Consider the following 26,834-nt stretch of genomic DNA (forward strand, 5'->3'; position numbering starts at 1 on the left):
AGTTAGGCTCTAATATTTAATCTCGTGAAGTCAGCGTTTTTCAACTCATGACTTTGAAATGTTTGCACACTCTGTATGGATTAATCTCATTTTAATTGATGAAAAAAAATAAGTAGTAAGGGAAAATATAATGTGCGTTTTGTAAATATTAAGGTGATTCCGTACAGACTTTAGGATTTACAAAGCACACGAATTTCTACACAATTTCTTACAGCCTTTTATGGCCGATTGCGAAAAAGCAACAGCCAGGCGATAGTGTAAAGCCCGGCGATAGGAACTATAGCCCGGCTGTATAATTTTTTATCGCTTCGTGTAGCCCGGCCGTATGATTTTTTCCACTTTCCACAGCCAGCTATATGATTTTCTATCGCCTTCTTCAGTCGGCTACAAGAACTCCTATGGTATTTTGAAACGCAGCTCCTATCGCCAATTTTTACCAGGGTCCTCAAGCACGGTGCTAAGTTCGAACTCATTGAGGCCAAAATTCGAGTACCTTGGTTGAGGAAGACGGACGAAAAGAGTAAAGTCGAAGACAAAAGCGTGTCACTGGATCCATGCGCTAACTGAGAAGTGGCTCACGTGCCGAAAAGCGTCCCGAGAATGTTGTCCAAGTCCGCCGAGCGGAGACTAATTGCTCACGCGTTGTCGGTAACGGAATCCTCTCGGCCAGACACATGATGAGTTGAATATGAATTAATTTCTCGCCGACCGTCCTCGCCAACACAACATGCGGCGAATGTTTTCGTTTCTATTCGCCGAGCTCGCCAAAATCACCGCGAAAATCAGCCAAGTGCTCATGTTGTCTCTCCTCGTCAGTATTCGTATCTGCATGCGTCTTGAATGGTTTTAAGAGGAGAACAACACCCCTCCCCCTCACCCTTGGGGAAGGAATTTGTTTGTGACCGCGCAAGTGTCAACGGATGCTCCTTCGTGTCAGCGTTTATTCGATTATTAATGAATGGCTCTTTCCTCCAAAAGGAAAGTGCAAGTAGGTCATCGTGCTTGGCTTCGACTTATTAGGCAAATTTTTGCGGTTTTGTTCCGAGCTATCGCTGCCTTTCCGGTCTGCTCGTATTTTGATCGTTCGTTTGGAATCTTGAGTCAGGTTGTTCGTTAGTTTTTAGCGTTTTAAGGCATATTCAGGAATGTATTGGTTTCAGTTTCTCTGGAGAATTTCTTTCAATCCTTTCAATATTTCTTATTCAGCTCAGACTTTATGTTTTTAGAGAAAAAGGAAGTTGGATTTTTTTTTTTTTGACAAATTTACGGAGCAACAAGTAAAATCTGTTGTAAATGGATTTATTTATGGTAAAAAAAGTGTGTGCCAATAAAGGAATTAAAATATAACTATGTGCATCGGACTGCGTGCCTCATAGTTCTTTTTTATTTCATTTATTTGTACATAGTTCTTTTTAGTTTGAATACGTTGAATTGATCTTCAGTCGTCTAAAAATGGTCTCAAATAAGCTTTACCTTGTACAAATGTCTGTTTTTTTCTTAAGTATTCGTTGTTATGCCTTTGATTAGTTGGACTACATTTTGCAATTTGGAACTATAAATTCTAGCCCGGTTTAAAAACAACGCATGTGCCATTAGTTTCCCTATGCACCTAAGTGTTTTTTCAGATGAGCCAGAATTTATAGTTCCAAATTGCAAAATGCAGTCCAGTTGTGAGTACCAGGTTTCGATGTTATCCCATAAAAAAAAATCATGTTGTTTGACTCGGTATTTAAAAGGCCAGATCTGATGAAAAGTTACCCCGTGCGTGCCTTTCTCACACACCACAGCAGTTCCTCTAATTCATATTATCGCCATCGGTCGTGTTCTCTGCATAATTTCAATGTGTTTTTGTGTTTCATTGCAGTTCACCCACCTGAAACGTGATCATCACATTATTGAAATCATAATTAAAGAAATTTACGTCTGAATGAATTTAATTACTAATAGATCCCGTGAATAACTTCATAATTAAAAAAAGGAATTACTTTATCAGTTCGTCAAAATTCCTCACAGATTTATAGATCTTTTTCGATGTGAAGTGTTATCAAAGTAGTGTATATGATTCAGACTGGACTTTTCTTAGCAGCATGCATATTAGTGCTCCTGATTTTATGGAAACACCGCCCGTCGCACCTGCAAGCGTTTTTCAAATTGATCGGTTTCTCTTCAGATTTTTCAAAAGAAAGCGCAAGTCAGATTGACGCCCTCAAAGTCTCCGAGCTGATCAGTCCGGCCTGCGAACCGACCGCTGTCGTGCGAAAACAGAAATCCCGCCGAAAAAATGCCGTTCGTCAGTCCGTTGGAAACCGAGCAACCATCGAAAAAATCGCAATAGACGCTTCCTCCGATATCCCCAGCACGAACATGAAAGAAACCATCGTCATCGCTCCTGAAGAAAGGGGGCAACCTCTTGTTTCCGCAACTTTAGTCGAAACCCAGCCTTGCATAAAGGACAGCGATTCGACTCTTCTTGATTTTAAGTTAATCGCAGTTAAATCAGAAGCGTCCACTGAAGGCGCAGTCATGAGCTGCGAAATTCCTGTAAAAAAGCATGATGTCTGCCGCACCAATGCAGGAAAAAACTCGATCAAAATCAACCTTACATCAGAAAATTCATTTTTAATTGAACCTAACAGTCCTCCTCAAGTATCAGCTATCATCGACGAAATCGATGGGGAAAAAATCGACGAGCATAATGACGCGACACTCATTCCTGGGGTAGCTCCGACGAACAGCGACTCTGGTCCACAACTTGAAATCGCAATCTCGGAAAACTCGGAAAGTGGAGGCAGTGCTTCCTCGACCAGTGCTCGTGAAAGTTCGCGCGGTGTCGCGAAGTCCACTTTAATAGCCGATGTGACCAACGAGCTGGACGTCCATCCGGTTGGCCGAAATCCAGCCGCCAGTGCCGTGCAAGAACTGGTTCCAGTCAGTGACAAAATCTGGCGCGACTCGCTAAGCTCGGCTGAAATCGTGAACGAATCGCCGAGTGCACTCTCAGCTGTCAAAATCGCAGACTCAGATTTAAGTGCTCCTCTCATAAGCTTCGGCGAAAACCTCGCCTCGAACCAGTCCCGGTGTGAAAGCTCGGATAGTGCAACCGCAAGAGATTCGAGCGATGCAACGCTCTTTGAAAGTCCTGCGAAGAATGCGCAAGACCAGGAAACCGAGCTGGATGTAACAAGTGCGCATGAAAGTGAGATGCTCTTAAAAAGTGCCGCTAAGAATGTGCAAGATGAGAAAAATCAGGTGGACGTCTCAAGTGCGCATGAAAGTGACAGTCCGAAAGAGAGCTGTCCGGTCGGCGGTAGGACGAACAATGGAGACGTGTGGTTCGAGGAAGTCGGGACAAAGGCCGAGGAGAGCGACAGGAGCGGCAAAAGCTGGAATCAATTCTCAAATTTATTGCACAACATCGAGGACATAATTAATAATATCGACATCAAAGACAATTGCGTGGAGTCCGGCGGAGCGTGCGCGTCGGGTCGCCCGGACGGAACCGAGGAAGAAAACGCAAATAATTGCCTAGAAATCCACGCCTCGGACAATTTGCATTCGTATGAAAGTTGTTACAGCTCCATGAGCGCAATTAATAAACTGTTGCAGCCTTCCTACAACCCGATCCTCACATACCAGTGCAGGAACCCGATGAAGGAGCTCCACGACAGCGACCTGCGGAGCTCGCTCAAAATCGTCGCCAACCGCGCCGTCATTCCTGAGGAGAACCTGGAGCTGGAAGACGGGCGCTCGTCCTTCCACAACTCCCTCGAGTGCAGCGTCGACGACGCCGTCAACGACCTGGAACTGTCAGACGACTTGTCCGAGGACTCCCAGCGAACTCTGGTGGCGGCCCAAAGGGACTCGGACGATCTCCAATGTTGCCGGAGTGAGTCCCCGAAAAGCAAATTAGACCTACTCAACAACACTCTAATCAACGATAACGAAATCATCAAGAATGTATTGTCCGCCACCTCCTCCTTGGACTTCATCAACGATGACTTGGCCGATATTTTCAAGGAAGACGAATCCATATCATCCGATGAAAACTCATTCATAATGAACGAACTAAGTATCTTAAACGAAGACGCAGACTCGAAAGCTTCCTTACCATCCTCCTCGGACACCTCTTCCATCGTTGCTGAAGACGTATCCTTCCAAGAAGCCGAATCGATAGGATCCTCGATCTTCAGTAGCGAGTCCTTCGACAATAACCCTCTCAACGGCAGCTGCTCGTACTCCTGGGTCTACGAAGGCAACGATGACGTCCGCTTCGAACCGGACTTTTCCGAAACCGAGCACATGTTGCTGTCGCTCAACACCAACAGTAGCTGTTCACACTTCGTCAAGTCGAAATTGAACACGATCCTGGAATGCGACGAGCACAACTCGGTCGACTCCGATACGGCCATGTCGAGCATCCAGACGGACACGAGAGGCGACGACAGCGCCGACGAGATCATCGACTACACGTCCGAGTTACCGCACCCGAGCACGTTGGACAAATACTTCTGCCAAGAGGCCGGCGATGTCAAGCTGACCTCCTTCTCCTCGACCGACCCCTCGACTCCGTTCCCCAACTGCGAGGAAGATCGCCGGTGGCGCGGGGACGTCAAGGTCTCGGTCCTCAACAAGAAGAACGCCTTGTCCAAGTTGAGGCCGGTGAATCCGATCGTTTTGAAAGACGCAAAACTCTCCGGATTCCCGAACGTCAAGAGGGCTGCTCCTCCTGCTTACTTCACTGGTATGAATAAGCTAGCGACGGACGACAGCGAGCGGAAGCTAGGACAGACCGACCGCGAGGAGTGCGAGATCGACGTGGCCAACAATTGCATCCCCGTCGAGAAGAGCGACGATGAAGTGGAGCAGGGGAGCAGTGCGACCTCTGACGATTTCGAGCCCGGCGAGGATGAGGTAGACCGGGTTGCTGAAGAAGTAATGCATGGAAGCGGCCCTGAAGCTATCGTTGAAATTGGCGGCGATGAAGACATGCTAAAATGTGGTGTCAACGAAGTAACATGTGGAAGTATCGATGATGGTAAGCAGGTTAAAAATGAAAACCGTGAAGACTTGACTGAACTTAAAAGTAGTGGGGAAATATGTGTCACTGGCAGAGCATTTAAAAGTAGCGCTAGTGAAATATCATTCAAAGTGTTTGCGAACGAAGTATTGTCTCAAAACGACTTCGATGTTTCGAATGATGTCGATGACTCGAAGTCCGTATGGGGTGAACATAAAGTAGCCGACTGGAAAATGGAAAATGATAACCAGCTTAGAAAGCTCAAAATCAGTTCTGAAGAAACCAGGATCAATTCTGAAATCGATGTCACCAACGTGAATGCTGATGGCGCATTTATGAAAAATGGAAGCGAGTACCATAGTAGCGATAACGAAGAAAATGTCGAAAATAAAGCCAATGGTTGCTCTTCGGAGCCGGTGTCGATTCCGGGCAACGAGTTGTACAGCCTCTCGGATATCGACTACGTGATCGACCAGATGGAGTCGGCCGCCCGCGGGCGCTGCGGCTTCTACTCGGTGTCCGGGGCCCAACTCCGCGAGTACCAAACGGCCAACATGGACTCCAACAGTTTCCTCGACGAAGACAGCGAGACGAGCTCCTCCGACCTGGACGCCAAACGCTGCGAGTCCACCACCGTTTCCGAGTTCGGCGACAGCGTTTCCGAGTTTGAGAACTTCATGCTCTTCGACCCCGAATCCAAGACCGTCTCGGAGTGCAATACCAGCGCCATCTCCGAGTTCACCGACAGCGCCATCTCCGAGTTCGACTCCACTTACGACCAAAGCTTCCCGCATTTCCCGCACGTCAGCTCGGACATCATCACCACCTGCCCGGAGACGAAGCGCTCCAAATTCTCGAGCCCGAACCGCTTCGACCCGCGGAAGGTGGAGCTGAAGAACCTGCCCGACCTCTGCCAGACCTGCCCGTACACCCGGACGGTGTCCGACGAGAACCTGACCGACCTGAGTATCTTCGACGCCAAGAAGTCCAAGGACCTGGCTGACTGCGTCACGTTCGACGATCTGAACGTCGAGAAGGACGCGCGGGCCTTCAACGACGACTTCAGCGACAGCGATCACGGAATCGAGCTGGCCGATTTCGAGTCGAGGAGCTCCTGTTCGCCGGACTACTCAGTGAGCCAAGACTCGAAGCTCCACGCGAACCAGAAGATCAACCAGAACTTCTACGAGAACCTGCTCATCAACTTGGACAAGTTCAAGAGCTTCTCGATCAAAGACAAGATTACCTACTACGAGCTGAAAAACAATCAAAATTACTCTAGGATCGATTCGGATCAAAAGTTCAACATTTTGAAAACTTTCGGGGACTTGAAGTCCACGAAATCCAACACCGAGCGGCGGAAAGTTCCCCGGGCGGAAAAGAGCGTGGTCGCGGCTCAGCGGAGGCTCCTCGAGAGTCAGTGCCGCAGCGACGGCGGAAGTAAGTGTGTGCGGGGGTGTGAAAACAGGAACGAGAATTTTAATTACTTGACCAAAAGCGAATTGAAGTCGTTGAGGTTATCGCACAACGAGAATAGCTTCCGAAACACCCGCGAGAAAAGCAAGTCCTTCTCGGACATCACCGGCTCCGAGGATTTGAATTTCGGGCGTGAAAATCTCGCGTTTAGTGTGCATCTTGGATTTAACAAAGGACAGCAGTACGCCAGCGAGTGCCAGGTAATCCGCTCTTCCATTACTTCATTTTTAGTTCTCATAGCTTTTTCTCTTTCTTTTAAATTTTGATACTTTTTTTATATAAAATGATGTATTTTTCACATCCTTTGCTGTTTGCATATTTCTAAGTTTTTATAGCCGGGCGATCAATGTTAAATTGGATGCTCGGCCTCCGAAATAGACAGGAAATAGAAATAAACCACAACTGCAGCGAAATTTTTGCATGTTAGAATATTATTAAAACAATTTTTGGTTCTTGGACATTTGGGATGAACTTGCAGGCGTTACTTTATTTTGCCCCATTTTACACGAGATTTAGTTTACAATGAAATGCCTACCATTTTCAATCACATTGTGGGGGATTTTAAAAATTACTGTCACTCTACACTATCCATAATTGGACGAATTTTTGCTAAAAGTAAGTACGGCGCACGCAAACCCTTATCCACATAAAAATGTCCCTTTTAGCATAAATACGTCCAATTTGTGACTAAGGCGAGCAACATTCGCTGTGAGGTCTCAAATTGATGAATGCAGCAACAATATTTGTATCAGATCCTAAGTATCAATTTTCAGTGTTCGATGAGTGTTTTCAGTGTTATAGTGTTCAGACACATTGTGTCACAGTTTCACGCCGTCATTTTCATTTTTAATGAGTTTTTGAATTTCAAACTTACTTTTTTCCAATGGTGGTATCATTACCAGAAGTCTTCTTAGCAACCGTCCGTAATTCGTCATTTTTCGTTCTGAAGTACTTAGAATCGCTGGCAAAGAATCAATTTTTAAGATTAGTGAGTACCCTTTTGCTTCAATAATTGACGCAGGATTCTGCTCTAAGATAAATCTACAACACAAGTAAGAAAACATCAAGATTACGGACAAATTTTGATGAAACAATGGCTTCAACCTACTTTTTTGCCATCGAAGGGATTCATTAAGTTTAAAAGCACATTCAAGGTGCCCCCCCTTCCGCCTTCCCCATGCAAAAATATATTTTGTAAAACCCGAACCTAAGTTCAAAGTATGGAAAATTAATCGTTTTGTTTTCATGAATGAAATGCAATATTACGCTTTCGCGTATTTTCTAGTTTATTCCAGGATTTGCGAATTGAATTTTTTGGAAGGAAACAGCTGAAATGTGCCCACTGTGAGGGCGTAATGCATCCGTTTCATGCTAAAAGAAGAGGAAACCAGTATTTTAGCAAAATCTGTTCGATATTCTGCTGTTAGTTTACATCTAGTGACAGGATGGTAGAATATTGTTGATGTCCCATCGTTATGCGGGAAAATCAAGGTCCAAATGTCCCACTTTGGAAAAAAAACACATTAGATCTAGAGTCCAGACTCGCTTGAAAACATTGACAAGAAAAAGGACTCTTGATTCAAGCAGATTTAAGTTTAAATCAAGAACCAAGCCTCTTAATTTGAGCGGATTTCCTTTTGATTTAAGCTGAAATCTGCTTGAATCAAGAGTCCTTTTTCTTGTCAATGTTTTCAAGCGAGTCTGGACTCTAGATCTAATGTGTTTTTTTTTTTTTTTTTTTTTTTTTTTTTTTTTTTTTTTGCAGTGCAGGAAACCTACCTATGGGAACTTACAGCATGGGCAACATTTTACGTATTTTTTCCCCTATTTATTAATTTACTTTTTTTTTTTTTTTTTTTTTTTTTTTTTTTTTTTTACTTTTATTTATTTACATAATTTGGTGTATAGTATCCTTAAGGCGCATTTTGCCCGACTGCGTCACATTGAGTCTCATTAGAAGTTGTTTTGCTAATCCGCGCAGCATGCAAGCTCTCGACGTATCTCTCTCCCAAGAATTATCTTCCGGTCCGGATTGAATCCGTCTCGGAACTCGACGCAAGTACTGCCGTGCTAAGGAAGAACGCCGTATGAACATGCGAGCGTTGCCAAATTTCCTTCGATAAAATCTTTATTTTCGAGGAAAATCATGAGTATTTTTCCTTGAAATTTTCAAGACCAGTAGGTAAAATTGCGAACAAAATTTTCTGCAAAATTGGAAGAAAAATGTCTAAAAATTTTCTCGCAAATTCATGATTTACTAAAGGAAATTTGGCAACGCCTGAAGGTTCATACGGCGTTGTTCCTTAGGACAGTAGAGTAGGCCCGGCCCTCCCGCGGCAATAGTTTTCGCTCCCCCGCGGTTCTCGACTTCTCGTTTGTTGGCCGACCAATCCGAGCATGGGATGGGAGCATGGGAAGCGGCTAGAAAGTAATCAGCGCCGGTGGACTTAGCCGCGCCGGTGGCTTTCGATACGTAATGGCGCGGGACCCGGGCCCCGCCGCCGACATTATTAATATTCAATATCCGCCAACATAATATCCGCTCTCGCGCTCGATATCGTAACGAGCCGCGCCGACGGCCCCAAGAATCCGGTGCAACCGCCGATTGGTGCGAACTGCCGTTTCCGAGAAAAAACCCGGCGAGCCACTCCTGACGTCATATCACCCCGAGAGACGCAGCCTCCGCGGACCGCTGCGAGTCGCAATGTCTTGCGGGTTGCCGACGAGCTGCCCGAAGGCGCTTCGTGAGTTCCTTTCCTCTCCCGTGTTTTGGTCCCCCGAGGCTTGGAATGAAGTTTTTTTGGCACTGTAAAAGTGGGTACACTAATACACTAACGCCATTAACAAGTTGACAAGTTCTTGAGAAGTGGGGAAAATTTGGAAAAATTAAAGAATGTTTTCCAAAAGAGGAAAATTTATGAGAATATGTCGTGGAACGTTGATATTTTTCTTCCAGTCAAAACATTCCTTCTGGTTCCATTTTAAGAGACTTCGCGTTTAAAATGTTTCTTGGAAAGAATTTGTAATGAAAAGTCATGCCAAAGAAAGGAATTGAAATTCACGGAATTTCATGTTCAAAATCCCTTGTCTTAAAGGAAGTCAGAAAATTTTAAAATGATATGAATTTTTGAAGTTAAACGCAATTTTGAAACGGTAACAAAACTTGCCCCGGCAATTGGATTACATTTTGCAATAAGGAACCACTGTCTCTGGCTCTTCCATGAAAATATGTAACTGAATAGGGAAACCAATGACATTCATGTTTTTTCTAAAATGAGCCAGAAATAGTGGTTCCTTATTGCAAAATGTAATCCAATTGGATTGCATTTTGCAAAAAGGAACCAAGAGCATTTCAATGCTGCTAGGATTGTGCAACTTACATCCTTTGCAATAAAATTAATGAAATATTGCAGAAAATTACATTTACAAAGGTAATTTGCGCCTTGAATTATCGTGTATTGGGAGTGAAGATAAAACTTGTTTAGATGATCAGTTTATATTTGCAAGGTGAAAAAAAATTGCACAATCCTAGCGAAATTGGAATTCTCTTGACTCCTTTTTGCAAAATGTTATCCAATCAAATTATTCAAATCCGAAACAAAGAAAACGAAAATTCAGTGTGCATTCTTCAACTCGCTCCATCGGCTACAAACAAGGTAATGGTGTTTTTATACGGTCATCCACAGCCCACAGCCTACGCCTGCTGCAATGCTGCAGTGAATGCACCGTGTTTTACAACGACTTACGATTGCCAAACGGCTCTGACTATCAGTCTTCCAATCAACGGAATCCGATTTAAAATACGCACATTTCTGACACAATCTGGCGACATTGAAGCGAATCCAGGACCTGCAGTCGAATGCGGGCGTTCACGTCGCTGTCCGTCGTGATTTCGCGGTGAATTGGACGGAGCCTCGCGCGGAGGATGCAGCATGCACCGTGCAACGTTCCATAAACGCTTTGTGAGTGCCTTTGAAGGAGGTGTCATAAGGGAACGGCCCAGTCCCAACTTTCTAACCAATGTAAACACGATGGTGCAGCGTCCCATTGTGCCCAGGCCCGCTCGACTTCCACTTGCTCGAGTGCTGACGAAGGCCTCTCTGCCAGGCGAGAGTGACGGGGTGGATCATACTCGTGTGCGATGGAAGAACGCCGTATGTGGCATTCCAGCGATGCCGAGTTTCTTTAAGGAAGGAGTAGGGTTGCCACGGGCAGGGAATACCGGGAAATGTCAGGGAATTTTGCAAAGTAAAGCTGCAATCACACGCTGAAAGTGGCTTGAATGTGGAAGTCATAGGCCCGATGCCTGAATGTTGCGCGTGTCGCGCAAAATTCAGCAACGATTCTAGGCGACCATCGGATAATATCGGATTTGTCTGAACTATTTGAATAGATTTTGATACACATTTGGATGAAAATAACTCGAATTTGCGAAATTTCAGATGTTGGGCAATGACTGCTGACTTCCATATTCAGTTGCCAAATTCAGCGTGGGATCCCGGCAGAAGGACAAACCTGGAAATGTCAGGAAAAATGACGAAAATGTCAGGGATAAATTGGACGTAGTTCTACCATACAGACCTATGTGGCGATGAGAAATGTGGGGTGTGCTCTAGAAAGCTGCATAAGAAGCAATGTAAAAGTGGGTGTGGTTCCTTTTGAAGAATTGGAAAAGCGGGATTTTACATTCTATCAAACAGACCTATGTGCAACTGAATGCGGAACTCATGAGCCGCGGGCATGGCAAGAGAGCCTTGTGGACAGGGCTCACGAGTTAAAGCGCCCCGACGACGATCTTCCCCTCGCTCGCGGGCGTCATCATTGCCGCTGACGTCACTGGCGCACAATTATTCCCATTCACTCTTACGGCCAGAGAACTAACGAGCACACCCCACATTTCTCACTTCCACATAGGTCTGTTTGGTAGAAATACGTCCAATTGGACTTCATTTTGCAATAAGGGACCACAATTTGTGACTCATCCGTAAAAGCAATTTTCTGCATCGGAAAACTAATGGCGCACACGTCGTCTCTAAAATGAGCCAGAAATAGTAATTCCTTATTGTAAAATGAAGTCCAAGTATTGTCAAGTCACCTGTAGCTCCCTTCTAGAATGGGTTTGACGTTCCGAACTACAAATTTTGCCTAAAAACTATTTCAAATCATGTCTTTTTAAGCATCCTGCATATCCTCAGTTGTCAGGGAATTTCACCAAAATTTGACCGAAAAATCAGAGAAATGTTGGGGAATTTTATTTCCTAAATTTTGTGGCAACCCTGATAGATGCCGGTAGACCGCCACTAAAACTTCAGTCTATTCGCTTCGCCAAAGACCACACTTCCTTACCACAGAGCACGATATTTTTCACAATAACGTCATACATCCAGTGCTTAATAATCATGAATAATAATTTTTGAAATTTTTAAAGTTCTTCATTCTTTAGAAAAATTCGTGATTTATCCCAGGGAATTCAGCAAGTACAAATGTCGATTCGGCGTTTTACCTAGTACGGCAGCCTTGTCGAGATCGAGAGCTCCTTCACGATTGAATTGCATCATTTCTGTGCTTTTTGCACGCATTTTCTCTTTTGTTATTGGCAACCGAAGTGCCTCATCTGCGGCTGCATGACAGTCTTCGTCAATATAGTATTGAAATTATGGGCGACTCAGCACGTCGCAAATGGGGTCATCGATAGGCGAAATCCCAAGTTCGGCCGATGAGATGACAGGATCGCTCATCGATGCCGCCATTTACAGCGCTCGTCAACCATGTGTTCGATTAGTGTCGTCTTGAATTATTTTAGGCTTATTATGCAGAACTTAGTTGCAACGTGTAGAGATTTTATTTCTCCCCTTCCCATTCCCCCATTCCTCTTAAAGAAAGGGCTTTAAAAACTGGTTGCATTTCTGGTAGGAAGAACATTTTTTACGCGGAAATAATGATGTCAGTGGTTACCAACCGAATTCATGATTATTAGTGATCCCCAGGATATCAAGTCGTAAAATATTGTATAGGTAAAACGTCGTAAACGTTGGGTCGGGATAATAATCGGAAATCTAGCAGCCGTTAACATCCTTTTCTATTCCCGTATGTTATCTTGAGAATCTTAGGAAATGATTTTCACACTTCACCAAATAACTAATGTATTTAATGCGGCAATCGTGACATCGAAAGATTTTTTGTTGATCACCTAGCACTGGTCCTGGAAATGCGCCTGCTACAGCTGAAAGTTCTGTGCCAGTCAATTCCGAGGAAAACATGTTTAATGTATCCATCGGCTAAAGTGTAGTTTGTTTTTATGCATTTCTTAACAAAAATCTATTTTTTTCACACCCAAAAGAAGAAAAAAACCCGCCGTGTCTTTTCCTTTTCTCTCTCTCTTTCTCTCTCTTTTGTCCTGATACAACTCATCTAAAAATGGTAAAATCTGACATTTTGGCTTGAAATCATGCTCTTAAAATTTGTCGAGCACCTAATCGCATGCAATTTAGCAACACCGCGTAGCTGACAAAATAAATGCAGTGGGCTCATCACTGGACTAAGGCTCTTTTCGCCGAGCTGGCTGTCACGTGTGGCAGATGCAATTCTGCAGCTTTCTCTGAGCTCCTTGCATCAAGTGCAGTGTTGTGTTGCCATTTCTTTTAAATTCTCTGAAATTAGTCCTATTTTTCCATTTTAACGCACCATTAACTTACATTTTTATGATTGTCCGCGCAAAAATGGACAGTATTCGTTCACGAGAGTGAAATGTCAGTGGAGCGATTATTGTCGAGGTGGATCAAAAAATCGGATCTTAAATTTTTGCAAAACCATCGTAATTGTGTCCTATAATTTAAGTTTCGAGTGATTTACTTCTTTTTTATGCCAATGGAGTCTGGAAGCGTCGTAATTGGGAAATCTCGTTTCCTGAGAATTTGATTTTAATAGATTTCTCTTGAAACTACGTTTTTTGTGTCATTAACGTCTATCGCTGCAACTTCCATCGACAATGACAGCAATTTTCCGCCTTCATCTCAGCCGGGTAGGCAAAAACACCCCCTACGCGGTAAAATAGTTGCATCCCAGAAATTGGACCACATTTTACAATTGGGAACTACAATATCTGGCTCAGTTTCGAAACAACCTATGTACCATTAGTTTCCGTATGCTTATAAACGCTTTTTACGGATGAGCTAGAAATGTTAGCTCCTACTTGCAAAATGTAGTCCAATTAATCCTGTTTCGCGTTCTTATAGGAGTTCAAGAGAACGTAAGCTTATTTATAAGAGGTGAATTTTTTATTTGGATTCTTAAAAATACCCACAAATAGAACCAATTTATATTCAATCCCCAATGGAGAATTTGCACGCAAATGTTTTTATTGCTTCATCTGAAAGTGCTTAAAGAGCTGATTTCACAGTATTTTTTATAATTTTTTCTGATATGGGAAATATAAAAATAAATTTAAAAGAGAGAAAATGCACCGCCTAGTGACGTCATATGACGGCATTTCCCATTTAAACACTTGTATTTTAGCAGATAAGATAATTTTGTCGTATCTTCTCCAATAATCGTTCAATTCATGAACCAAGGGTGTCCAAGGTATGTTCAGTACAATCAGTAGTTTCCACCAGAACACGGAATTCATCAAATTTCAGCCACATGCAAATTCTCTATTGCAAATAAAATAGTATGAAAATGAGAAAATCACCCTGTGAACTTCATTTTCATTAGCACTTATTTAATTTATTTTAAACGTATAAATTGCGCAACATTGGCCATGTTACGATACCAGTAGCTCCTCATTGCAAAATGTTGTTACATTACGAATCAATCGTGATCCACCTTTCCAACGCCGTCTGGAGTACCTCGGATTGAATGACGGTATCGTTACAGTCTTATTCTCATTTGACTATAGGATGATTCATTCGTTCAGACAGCTCGCCAATTTTCTGATGACTGGAAAGCTATCGTCGCTTTGATCTAATAATCGAACCGCTGTGACACCGTCACAAAAATTGTTTTGAATAATTCCCGGAAGGGTAGACTATCAAGTTGCGAAATCAACCTCGTAGCTCGCTTGCCGGTGCAAGTCATGTAGTTAATAACTGATCAAAGAAAGATACATTTCTTTGTTTATTCAACTAAGATGCTCCCCATGACGCCTTCGGATTATATGAGGACCGATCAATAGGCAAATTGTACGTAATAATCTTGAAAGGAACTATATGCATAGAGCTTGCGTGCGACATAGTTCTTTTTAGCATTAATACGTTCAATTCTTTGTTTACCAAGCTCGTTTTCCTACCCGGAAGACTTTTGCCGTTATGTTTTGGCCACCTGGTGGCGCTTTTGATTTTTTTTCAAATTTTCGCACCGTTAAAAGATCAGACCGCCACGTGTCGGTGTCGCGTTTTTTAAACTGGTTTGTTCACTTGCACATCCTGTTTTAAGATACGATCATTATTTCACCAAAACATGGCTTCAAAAGATCTAACCTTTTTCAGCAGCAAAAAACCCGAGTCGAGACTGCAAACCGACCGGTAAACGCATTAATCGTATCTCAGGATGCGATCGCTGAAAAAGCACAATGGTGTTCTCTTCATTTTGTCGGTGGGTAATTCCGTACTTTCATGCACTAGTTTCATCTCTCGATGTCTTCGTATAATTCCAAAAAAATCAAAGCATTTATGTCTGTCCACTCAGAAAAGGGACCTGAACCGTTCGTTAGAGATTCTTTCCGATTAGAGCCCCCCTGACCATTACCAGCCCAATCTTCCCCCTAGAGCGCATTGCGCCCTCTAAGGTCATACTATCTCAGCGTTAATCACAATTTGGGTGCAAATTCTCCATTTTGAGGTTTTTTGTGGTGTAGGCAAGGGCCCTTTTATCATGGACGCATCCAAATTGAAGAATTTGCACACAAAAATTGTATTACTTTATCTGAGAGTGCCTATAATGAGCTGAGTTGGCAGTATTTTTCATAATAATTTTTTTCTAACATGGGAAATTAAAGAAAAATTGATTTAAAAGGGAGAAAATGTGCCGCCTTGTGACGTCATCTGGCAAAATTTTCCATTTAACACATGTATTTTAGCATATTCGATTATTTTGTTATATTTCCTCCAATAATTGTTCAATTTAGAAACCGAGGATATCCTCGCACTTAGTTTTCCTAGTAGTATCATTTTAAAGATGAAACTCGAAAAATTTAAGACACCCGCAAATTCTCCATTGGAGAATACCCGCGTTTCATCTACGGATGATACGAGACGCAACGCTGGCGGGATGAGCGTGCGAATTTCCGTTTCATCGCGAATCTCGCGACCCTTCCTCCCCCCATTCCTATCCCCCCCCCCTGGTCCCCGGTGGGTGCGCCGCGACGCCGCGGGCGACGCCTTCGCTGCGGCGGGCGACGCACGAGCGCAACCTCCGCGGGCAGAGTCGTGACCGGCTATCCCCGAATCCCGCCCGACCGGATCTCGAGCAAAAACAACGAATTTCCCGTAAGATTACCACGGGAGTAAAGTGGTTTTTTCCAAAGTAGAGTCGGACACTGAATCAAGTTACTAGGAGTCCATGCTCGGGGAGTCTGAATAGCCCGCACGAGATGAGGTACGTGTGTGAGTTGAGCCCAGCAACGCCGCTCCATCTTGTCGTCAGGAAAAACGCCGTATGAGCCTTCCAACCTTGCCAATTTTTCATATGAATTTTAGGTTCTCCGCTAAATTTCCCAGTTTTTTTATTATTTGAGAGTATCTACGCCAAAAGTAACTATGTCTTACGCAAACCCTTTGCGCTTTAGCATAAAGGCGTTTATTTATAAATCAAAACATCGCAAAAAGATACCGCATATCGGATGATGTGAATCAGCCGAAGTGTGTTAAGGTGATTCGATGGACGCAATATTTTGTGTCAGAGCGACGTGCGATATCGCATCGATTCCTTCTATAATTTTGGCTACTTGTCATTTTTTTCGAATTTTGAGAGCGCACCTCTGTTGTCACGAGACTAAAAAAGCCATATACCAAATTTGACAAAAAAATTCAACATAATAGAGGCAGGGTTTTTTTTAGAGGAAAAATATAGCATTCGATACTGATTTCTAAACTGAACTCGAATGCGATAATTTTCCACTGGAAAATCCTGCCTTTCACTGTTAAAAAAACCTCTTGGTTCAAGAGTGCAGTTTCTTGTCGCCGGATTTAAGAGTCTGGACTCTTGTTTCAAGCGGATTTTGAATTGAATGAGTGCAAAATCCGCTTGAAACAAGAGTCCAGACTCTTAAATCCGGCGACAAGAAACTGAATTGAACTTGAATTGAATGAGTGCAAAATCCGCTTGAAACAAGAGTTCAAGACTCTTAAATCCGGCGACAAGAAACTGCACTCTTAAGTCAATGCACCGCGGCATTGGTCCAAGAGGTTTTTTTTACCAGTGATTAATACGTTGAATTCCTTTGTCAAATTTGGTACACGAATTCTCTAGTCTCATGACAACAGAAGTGCGATCTGAAAATTTGAAAAAAATGACAGTTAGCTGAAATTATAATCACCTTAAGGCGGAGGAGGGGGCAGTAGCGATCTGACAACACTGAAATACTCTTTCGTTGTTTTTCTTTAGGATGGTAAAGTTGACGCTCGCAACGTAAACGATCGGCTTTCGAATGGCGCGTTCGGACGTGCTCGAACGTTTTCCCTCTCGCTGATGTAGGGACGATTCTCCCAAGTTGGCACAGTAAGGTTTCGCCCATTCAAATGTTTGCGATACAATCGATATAAGTCGAGGCGGGCTGCCCTAACTAGAAACGATTACGTATTGTGGCTTTAAATGGGGATTAACAAGTTTCGCCAACTTGCAAGAATTGTACGTATTTATGTTTAAGGACCTATGTACGTAGGGTTTGCGTACAACGTAAATACTTTAGCATATGCTAAATACGTCCAATGGGTCAATAAATCCCGTGATATTTACTCAATATTCTGAAACTAGTTAGTCCATCATTTTCTCGCTTAGTCTGTAGGAACCGCACTCACTTCAACCAATAGGATCGCTTCCCTATGTCTTCTTTGTCTATAGTTTTGTCTATCGATTTCAATAATCAGTTCGCATGACTCCGTTGAAGGGGTGACCGGATGGAAAATCTCGACTTAACCTAAGGCTAAGCGCACGAAGGTTTCAAAATTTCAAAAATTAAGGAGAAAAGACAAAAACGAGAATAAGTTTTTCATCCCCCTCTCGCTGAAGAGAGAAGGGTCGGAAATCGTAGAATGTTTCTGATTCGCACGGACGGCCTCCATAATTCTGTGATTGAAATGCCGATAATTAATTGACTCTTTACACGGAGAAGATAACTATTCGTATGTTAATGTGCGCTTTTTTGCCTACCCGAACATTTGAAGGAGTTTTCCTCTACCGTCTACACTCTTCTTTTCTTTCCTTTTCTAACTAAGTGATCGCCTCTCCTAAGCTTGGCAGTTTTTCTATATCCAAACATGAAGTGACGAAATTCTTTTGATTATGAGATCCTGATATTTTTGCCTCAAGAGAGTGCCGAGCTCAGACGGAACGTCGCCTTAATTTATTTGGTAACAACCAAAAGTTAACGATAAAGAAAAATGCTTTCAAATTCCTGAAAATCATAAACCTGACTCCAACGCATGAATACTGAATAGCTCTACATAGTTGTAATGTATATAGTTTTCGTAACTATTATTCAAGTATCATTCGTTCACACACCAGCCTGCGAGCCGTCAGAATTGGACGAATTAGACCAGAATCCACCCAATTACAGCCGGTTAGTCCGGCGGGTACAAGAATCGTCGACACAAGTCGATCAAAAAACGAAAACACAATTCAATCGGCATGGATTCGATCGACACTCTTTCGATCGACACAAATCGATCGAAATTTCTTTCATCGACATACTTTCCATCAGTCTGACGTTGCCTGGTTTCCTCAGGTTCTTTTTTTTTTTTAACTGGAAGCTACACATTATTCTGAGTTAAAATTCAGCAAGAGAAAATCTTAGGAAAATTGACAGAGAGTATCATTAAGCCATTTCGTCTCGTTTGTTGTTACAAAAATAAAGCATGAGAGGGAATTTGGCAACGTGGAACAGGGTCAAGCTGATTCTAATAAACGTCGTTCAATTATGTTTCGGATCCTCCATTACTGTCTCCAGAAGAAAAAGAAAGAAAAAAGTTGAAATCACGTAAAGATAATCATTTTCTCGACAGTTTCTCACCGTATTCATTTAAATACCGTCAAACAAAGCTGTGTCAATCAAGTTATGCATCATGTGGTGTAAAATTATTGCCGTGGCCACAAGGGTTTTATCTGTTGGTTGTTTTTTTCTCTTTTTTTGCACTTTTTTAGGAGATGAAATTATTTAAAGGTTTCGCGTCGTATCACCTGTTTCTCTGTGCGGAAGAATATTTTCCTCGCGTTATCAGTTTTCTTTACTCTGTTGTCTGTGTCAATTTAGTGCTTATACTTAGACACCCGAGTTCGGTGTTATTCTAAGTCCAAAATCCGTGTAATTTACAATTTTGTCGCCTCACGGGCGTTTGTGCATCCTGTCTAATCCTCGTCCGGTGTTTATTTAAAACTTACGAAGTGTAATTTTGTATGTTTCAGATATTCTTCCGGTCTGGAGTTCTGGCCCAGTTGGAGCTCCAAAGAGACGCCAAACTAACCGACCGGATAATCAAACTCCAAAGCCATTGTCGCGGTTATTTGGCCAGGAAAAAACTCGCGAAATTGAAGGTAAGGATCATTCCTACTTTCAACCTTATAATTTCTGCATGAATTTGTTCAGCATTTAGGGTAGACATTTTTCAACAATTTGTGTGTGAACTATACCTTGAGTAGACCAATAGCCAAAGTGAGAAATGCAACAATGCACCATCATAGCACACACTCTCCTACTCCTATACAAACTCCACCGAAAATTAATTATATTTTCACCAGAAAACGTACAGGATTGCAAAATCTCTACAATCTTGTAATCCTAGGATTGCAAGCTCGCAGTGTGCTCTGTTCAGTAATTGTGAACACCGGGGTAGGCTCAACACCAAGAAAATACGAATTTTCAAGGACTTGAGCGCGCTTTGTGGTATACGTGCAATGCTTGAAGTATCCTGCAGACTTGTAAGGCGCTATACTATGCGTCGCGCGCACCGTGCTGTACGCGCAATGCATGAAGTATCCTGTGGTCTTGTAAGGCGCTACTATACGTTCCGCGCCGTGCGCGCCAGCCCCGCGCGTACCGCACTGTGTTTGATGTGATTATTCAAACTTGCGGCATCTGCTGTTTTCGCATTATGATTTTGAAGTTGAAAACCCGGTGGACACCTAAAGAATCTCCAAATTAAACTCATAAGTTGGACGAAAGCATACTTTGCTCATAAGTAAACTTCAACCTGCCAAATATTTAAAGCAATTTCAGCTAAACTGGTCATGCTTAAGAATAATTTCTGTGTACTGTGCAAGAAATGAATTTTTCAGGGAGAAAAATTTTTCTAAAACATTTTGTACGTACCATATATCAAATCAGGAAGGACATTTTTCTTTTGAAACTTAGAACTTTTTCGAACTAGTGCGTTGGTTTCTAACGGCTTCATTGACAAATTTAGATCTTGGTTTTTTCGTGAGTGGAAACTTGAAACTATTGAATCGAATATTCTTTCAGGCGTCAATTTCTCACTTGCAACTTAATCCTGGACTATTAAAATAAATCATTGTGATAATGATCATGATTAAAATCTCAATGTAAATCATGGTAGCTTGATGGTGAATGCTATTTTGAAAGCTTAATTCTTATCGTTTCAATCGGTTCATTCCTCGATTGCCTCCGCCCCCTGCGTCTTACATTTCCGGTTTGCTAACTCTCCAAGTTGGCTTTAAGGAGGTTCTGTTTAATTTGGTGATGTTCGCGTCTCTCGGGAGGAAAGAGAAACAAATGAAGCCTTATTTGTAAGGACACGGAACGCTGATCCAATAAAAATATATTGCCTATTCGTTGTTTTAAAGGCTAAAGTGTGTGTACCTCGGTTCCGCGTGAAGACGTCTGAGCCATTTCCATAACTTAACAGCAAGTGCAAATGGAAGCTCAAATATTGCCCGAGAAGCGCAAATAAAACACATGCAGCCGTTTCTTTATTAGCGGCTCTGGTGCTTGCACTAGAGCTGCTATTCCGGACGGTCCCAGCTGGGGAGTATCAATGCAGCATGTTACATTGTAGAGACCGCGCGTTGGTTGATGGGAATCGGCGCCATTTTCGGCTATGTTCCTTGTCATGACTTTATTTTATTGCATACTGTTTTATTGTTAGTCAATGCTATGTTGTGTATTGTATTTTTGGAATCATGGTGATACAGTCAACAATTCAAAACTTGTTTGTGCTTTTATCTCGTGATGGAAAAAATGTACTTTACGTTCAAAATTTGAAAATTTGAATTTTAAAGTTTTCGCGGTTAAGGAAGCTTTAACCACTGGGTTGGAGCTTCCTAGTCATATTACTTGATATCAGCTGATAGCAAACAAAGGTTACCAGGGAAACCGTAAACGTCTAACAACTATCGTGGCCATTGGGGCGATTATTGAAATGATATCGACTGTATGTCGCCGCTTACGACAGGACATAGCCCTATCTTAACTGTGTAATATATCGTAATTCGATATTGTTTTGATTTTTAAAAGGAGCAATTCATTCATACAGTTCCGATTAGTTTTGGCGAACGGGCCCTTAACCTACGGCACTCGGCTCATGGGAATTTTTTAACTTGTCCTGGACGGACTCGTCTGTAGCGCCTCGTTCTTCGTTGTGTGTGTGATTTCGTGAAGAAGTTTCTATGGCAATTTGCTTTTATTTGTGAGCTGTTTTTTCACGGGATTTTTGAATGTTCTGTACGAATAAATTCGGTGAGTACCTCATTTATCCCTCCTTCCAGTAAAATTATTTCAACTTTTCCTTCTCCCTCATTCTGGACCCTTTCCCCTTTAAATGACAAAAATGATTGTAATATACCTATAATGATTGTAATATACCTATAATGTAATGAAATATACACGCTCTAATCATTTAATTTGTATTACCTTTATGTTATGTACCTACATGTTATACTATTTTTATAATAAATTTTGCCAACATGCTTTTCAATTCAGTCTACAACATTTCATTCCGACGTGGCAATAATGATTTATAATGCCCCTAATCCATTAAAATGAATTACAATAGTAATGCCGCATTATAATGTCGTATTATACATCGCAACGATTCATGTCCTACTGATTATTGATTATTGTAAGATGAATTCTGTTTTCTCTGATTGTATGTTTCATACGTGCGAAGCAAGTACGGGTCACTAGAAACGTGGTTCGTACGGGTGGCTGATGAAATTGATCTTCGAATACCTTTTGATGAGCTAGGGAAATGGAACCATCTGCATCTCATGGACAATAAATAGTTGCCGTAATTAAGGTCATCCCGTGATTAAGATGCCGTGATTTAAGTCATAAATTCTTCATCTAATTCTTGATTCATCTCCAAAATGTCTGCTAAAGCTTTCATGCGCTTCTCCTTGTATGCATGAATGAGCAAATTGGGTATCGAACAAGCGGACACTTTTTGAAAATTTAGATGATTCTGGACAATATCGTACAGAAGTCCACGAGCTGCAGATAGAACCATTACCTCTAGCTCATTAAAAGTTATTCGAAGATCATTCAACAACCTCTTTGACAAGTTGCAAAAACTTTTCGTTAACAATAGTGTCACACGGTACTAGGAATATTTACTATTTAACGAACCTTATATTTCCCTGACTCAGTCCTAAATTATAGAAGTATGCGTTACTTTTCCAGCAATCCAAAAAAACAATTATACAAAAAACCAATACCTACACTTTCAGATATAAAAATGCAAATTTTTTGCAGCCTCGCTAAACGACTTATCAACCAGAGATTTTTTAGGAAGCGGACCTCCAAAGAGCTTTCAAAATTAAAAGTATACAACAAGTGATAATGCCATGTATTCGCCATATCAAAGCCCAATACACATTTATACACCGGCTACGTAAATCTGCTAAGTTACAAAACATGAATCGACAGTTGTCGGATTGTACATCAATGACAAAATGTGTCTAGGCCCTCATTCTTGACTACAACTACTGCCCCCAGAGCCGCTCTCCGACGCCAATGCGTTGGAGCTTCCTGCTTGTTTGTTTTCCTGTCGATCCTATTCGATTGCCGAGGCTTCGCCTAAAACAGAAGGAGCTGTCGAAAAGTAAAAAAACTTTCAAGTTTTGCAATTTCTTGTACTGTTCAAACTTTTACGTGTCTGACTTCCACTTATGCTCTTTCTCGACAAAGCTCGATTTTTGAACTTTCAAAGTTTTTAGAGTGTCTACTGTCAGTAGAGAGAGTACTACATACTTTACTACAGAGAGAGAAAGGGGGGGGGGGGGCAGAAAAATCTGTCATGGATCTAAAACTTCCAAGTGCGTAAAGCATTTCTCAACTACAAAGTGCAGGTTAGCACACGAATGTGAAACATGGAATTAAATTCATTGAATGCGTAGGTTTGTAAAATCAAACAAACGTCAATTTTTTCGCGCCAGAATTGCATTTGAAATATCCAGAAAATCCCAAACTAAATTTTAGGAGACGCACCCTATCGTTTTGTGCGGCGAATTCTTTTGCTCAGAGTCCTTTCGGCATTAACCACAAATCAGTGGCAAGGCTTGAATGATCGATCATCAATATTTCCTCCTTTGAAGTTGTGGTAAAGAATCGACTATTAAGGCGTTCGTTGGGAATATCCTGTCTATCGATCCTTTTCTGTAGGTTTCAATGACAGTTCAATCGATGTATCGCAAAGCATGCCACGCCACTCCCAGAAATGTTCAGAGTTTCAAACAAGGTTGCCATAGTCAGGGATTACCGAGAAAACCGGGAAATGTCAGGGAACTTATATAAGTCAGTGAAAACCTGGAAATATCAGGGAAAATGACGAAAATGTCCGGGAAAAATCCTTGAGCCACTTTTGTTTGCTTTCCAAGGAAAGTTTAACGTTTCGAACGACAACTTTGCCCGAGAACTATCTCTAATTATGTCGTTTTCAGCATCTGACATATCTTCAATTGTTAGATAATTTCACCAAAATGTGTCAGGGAAATCAGGGAAATGCTAGGAAATTTCATCCTCTAAATGCTATGGCAACCCCATTTAAATTTGATGAAATTTTGTCAGACTGGCTTTCCGTGAGCGGAACTGTCGTTGGTCACAATCTTGCCGTCGATGGCGCGATATTTTCTCGAGGGAATCGGGGCCGGGCCCGAACTGGAAAAAGGTCACAAGAGCGGTGACTCAGACTCCGCGGGCCGGTGTGGTGCCCCTGAACTTGGGATTTCTCGGCGGCGGCGCCCGCGCCCGGTGCTCGAAAACAGGTGCATTATCTGCGGTTTACCCGCTCCACGCGGCGCGCTTTCGCGGCTCAGCCTCCAGCTTTGGGGACAGCGGCGACCGCAGCTTTCGAGTCGCCGCGCGCCGCGCCGTCTTGCGAAAATGAGTCAACCGGGAGCATGCGCAGAAGCCGTACCGGATCAGATGAAGTCTGCTTCAGTAACTTCTTCATTTGTGACCTTCCAAGAAGAAAGGGGCGCGTCTGACTCTAGGTCAATAGGTCCCGGGCTCGAATCCCGGTGGTGGTGACTAATTTTCACGGAACTGACGAGTAGATCTGCTGAAACAGATACTACTATGGCCTTAATCCCTGAAAATTTGAAAAGCCTGGAGCATGGATGTGCCTTAATCCCTCGATGTCTACAACATGTACACGATGTCCCTCTGACAATAAACATAGTCTAAAGTCGGCTGAAGGTGCTAGACACGATGCCATAAAACCAGCGGGGGAGAAAAAAAAAAAAAAAAAAAAAAAAAACTTTGATCGTCAGGTTCAAATGGCAGATCAATCAATATGTCAAAGGTAATTAGTCCACTCAGACATTTTGTCAAATGCCTAGGCAAATTGTCATATTTTGACAGTTTACGGAATCCTGTTGATTCATGGCGAGGAGTTGACGGGTTTTCAATATTTTGGAAAGAATAACTCTCCAAATCCGCAAACTCTCCTTGTTCCTTCCTTTTTACTCGCCTTTAGTACATTTAAGTGTTAAAATCTTTGAAATTCTATGTTTTATGACGTGCTGAAAATTTCATGAGAAATGTACATTCAGGATTTGAAAATCATTTAAAATACTATTGTATGCTGCATATTTTTACAGAGAATTCTTTCTTACAGGAGCAACGAATCATTTTCTCGCAAATCAGGGTAAAAAATAAAAATTCCAATCTAAGTAAGAATATTTGACTATTTGCCTAGGCATTTGACAAAATGCCTGATTTGACTGTTTGCCTTCGACAGAATATCGAAAAGCACACCACGCCGCTGCTTCGGACCCATGAAAGTCAGTTTTTTTGGCACGATGTAGCAACGCTAGCTAAACGCAGCGTGAGGTGCGTAAATAAGCTACTCGGGGCCGAAACCCGGGGCTGGGGTCTGGGGTCTGGAACGAGCCGTGTGTTTTTAAGCGGGCGTCGGGGCGCGGCCGTGGCGTCGGTTTAAGCCGCCGATTTCAGCCGGAGAAAGTCCGGGCAGCTTTTGTCCCCGACTTCGACCTTCGATTACCGGCTCGCCGCGCCGCGGCGCGGCGGCGTGCCGGCTCCTGGGTCGGATGAGGACAATGGGCTGTAACAGCTCCACTTGTCACAAGAACGGACGATCAACCGCGAAGATGTGTGTGACCGCGAGAAACACGCTGAGTGAGACCTGGTGTCAACTGTAAGGGGAAAGTATTGATTCGCTACGCGAGAAGCATGGATTTTAAAATTCTGTAAGAAAGTATGAGGAACGTATGGATTTTCTTGAAAAGGAATACGGATTATTTAGACTGCGTCTTAAAATCGGGAATTACAATTTCTGGCTCATGCGTAAAAATACTTGCGTGCGTAGGAAAAATAATGGTACATACGTTGTTTCTAATTTGAACTAGAATTTACAGTTTCGAATTAGTCAGTTGCGCTGGTCACAGAATCGTTTTTTAATGCTAGATTCTTGCAAATAAGCTGAAAATTCCCAAAAACACAAAAATTACATTTTTGTACAAAATTCCAGCCCAATTAAAAAAAAAAAAAAAATGACTAGGTACCTATTAAAATAGAAATAAATCAATTGATAAATTAAAAAAAAAAAAAAAAATGAAATGAAATGAGACATCCCAAGCAAATTATGGCAGTTCCGCTTTCATCATTTAAAAGTAAGCGATATCAAAACGGTCCAATTTCCTCTTGATGCCTGTGCAATATGTTGAACACCCCAAAATTTTTCACACTAAAAAATTGAATACCTACCTAAAGGTATGATGGGCTGGAACACGTTTTGATCCATCGCTTTAAAGGAGTGATGTCAAAACGGCCCAACTTTCCTGGAATATGCTCATCTCGAAGCAAACTTCCTCGAAACCTCCCGACTCATTGCTTAAGAGACACGGATCATTACTTGACCCGTAGTATACCTTCTTGTCTAGATATCAAAGAGGTCCCTCTGAAAACTAATGAGTTTTTCTCCTTTAAAGATATAAAAAACCGTCAAAAAATTGAAAACAAAATTTGGAAAAGAAAAAAGGAATGGGCCGGCCGGCATGTACACAAAAAAATTTGATACATCGGTGCATCCTTACATTTTGGCAGGGGTGACAGATCTGGCCTTGCCAACATTCAACCTACCTCAACCAATAGGATTGCACCATTTTTACCTCTTTTTATTCTGTGTCTGTAGCTTTCTCTATTCATTTCCATATTCAGCTCGCTGGGTGGGACTGTGGGAGGAGATGAATACCAGACCTTGAGGATTATCACCTGCTGATTTTATTGCTAATCTTGCGTCTCAGCAGAGGTTCCCTATGTGAACAAGTGCTCCTCTTCGCTTTATTACGCGTGTAACAAATTATACATCAGTTTTTACCAGTAGTTACTTTACCCCCACGATGAAAGGAAGGTCGGAATTCACTTTCTCCGAATTCGTTTACATCATAAAGCTATGAAATCAGGTACCTTTCACGAGGTTGAATCTTTTACCTCCCAAATTTCTAACCTTAAATTATCGGTCATTATTAATGGCTTGTTTTCGGCGCGAATTTGTCACGGACACTGACTTTGCTTCAATAAATATCCTTGATCACAGGACTTTCCACTTCCTCACACATTCGGTATGCAAATTATTCAAATTAAAAAACAGCGCTGCCATTTCTTCCGCGGTTCCATCTGAGATTCCGATTTCATCGATACATATTTTCACTG

The 26,834-nt window shown here is 42.3% G+C and overlaps 1 protein-coding gene across 6 annotated transcripts in view; it reads left to right on the forward strand.

Annotated features, from left to right (window-relative positions):
- Mhcl (Myosin heavy chain-like) overlaps window positions 1-26,834 on the forward strand; it is a 276,806-nt gene that overhangs the window by 193,734 nt on the left and 56,238 nt on the right. For 3 of the 6 annotated variants that reach the window (XM_072301637.1, XM_072301639.1, XM_072301638.1), the window contains exons 1-2: window positions 1,361-6,693; window positions 19,112-19,240. In XM_072301637.1, the coding sequence (XP_072157738.1) occupies window positions 2,059-6,693; window positions 19,112-19,240 (4,764 nt within the window). In that variant the 5' untranslated portion in view covers window positions 1,361-2,058. Of the gene's footprint in view, window positions 1-1,360; window positions 6,694-19,111; window positions 19,241-26,834 lie in introns of those variants that run through there. The other 3 variants (XM_072301636.1, XM_019046689.2, XM_019046691.2) reach the window with 2 other exon arrangements.

Source organism: Bemisia tabaci, chromosome 6 (assembly GCF_918797505.1).
Source record: "Bemisia tabaci chromosome 6, PGI_BMITA_v3".
Classification (NCBI taxonomy): Eukaryota; Metazoa; Arthropoda; class Insecta; order Hemiptera; family Aleyrodidae; genus Bemisia; species Bemisia tabaci.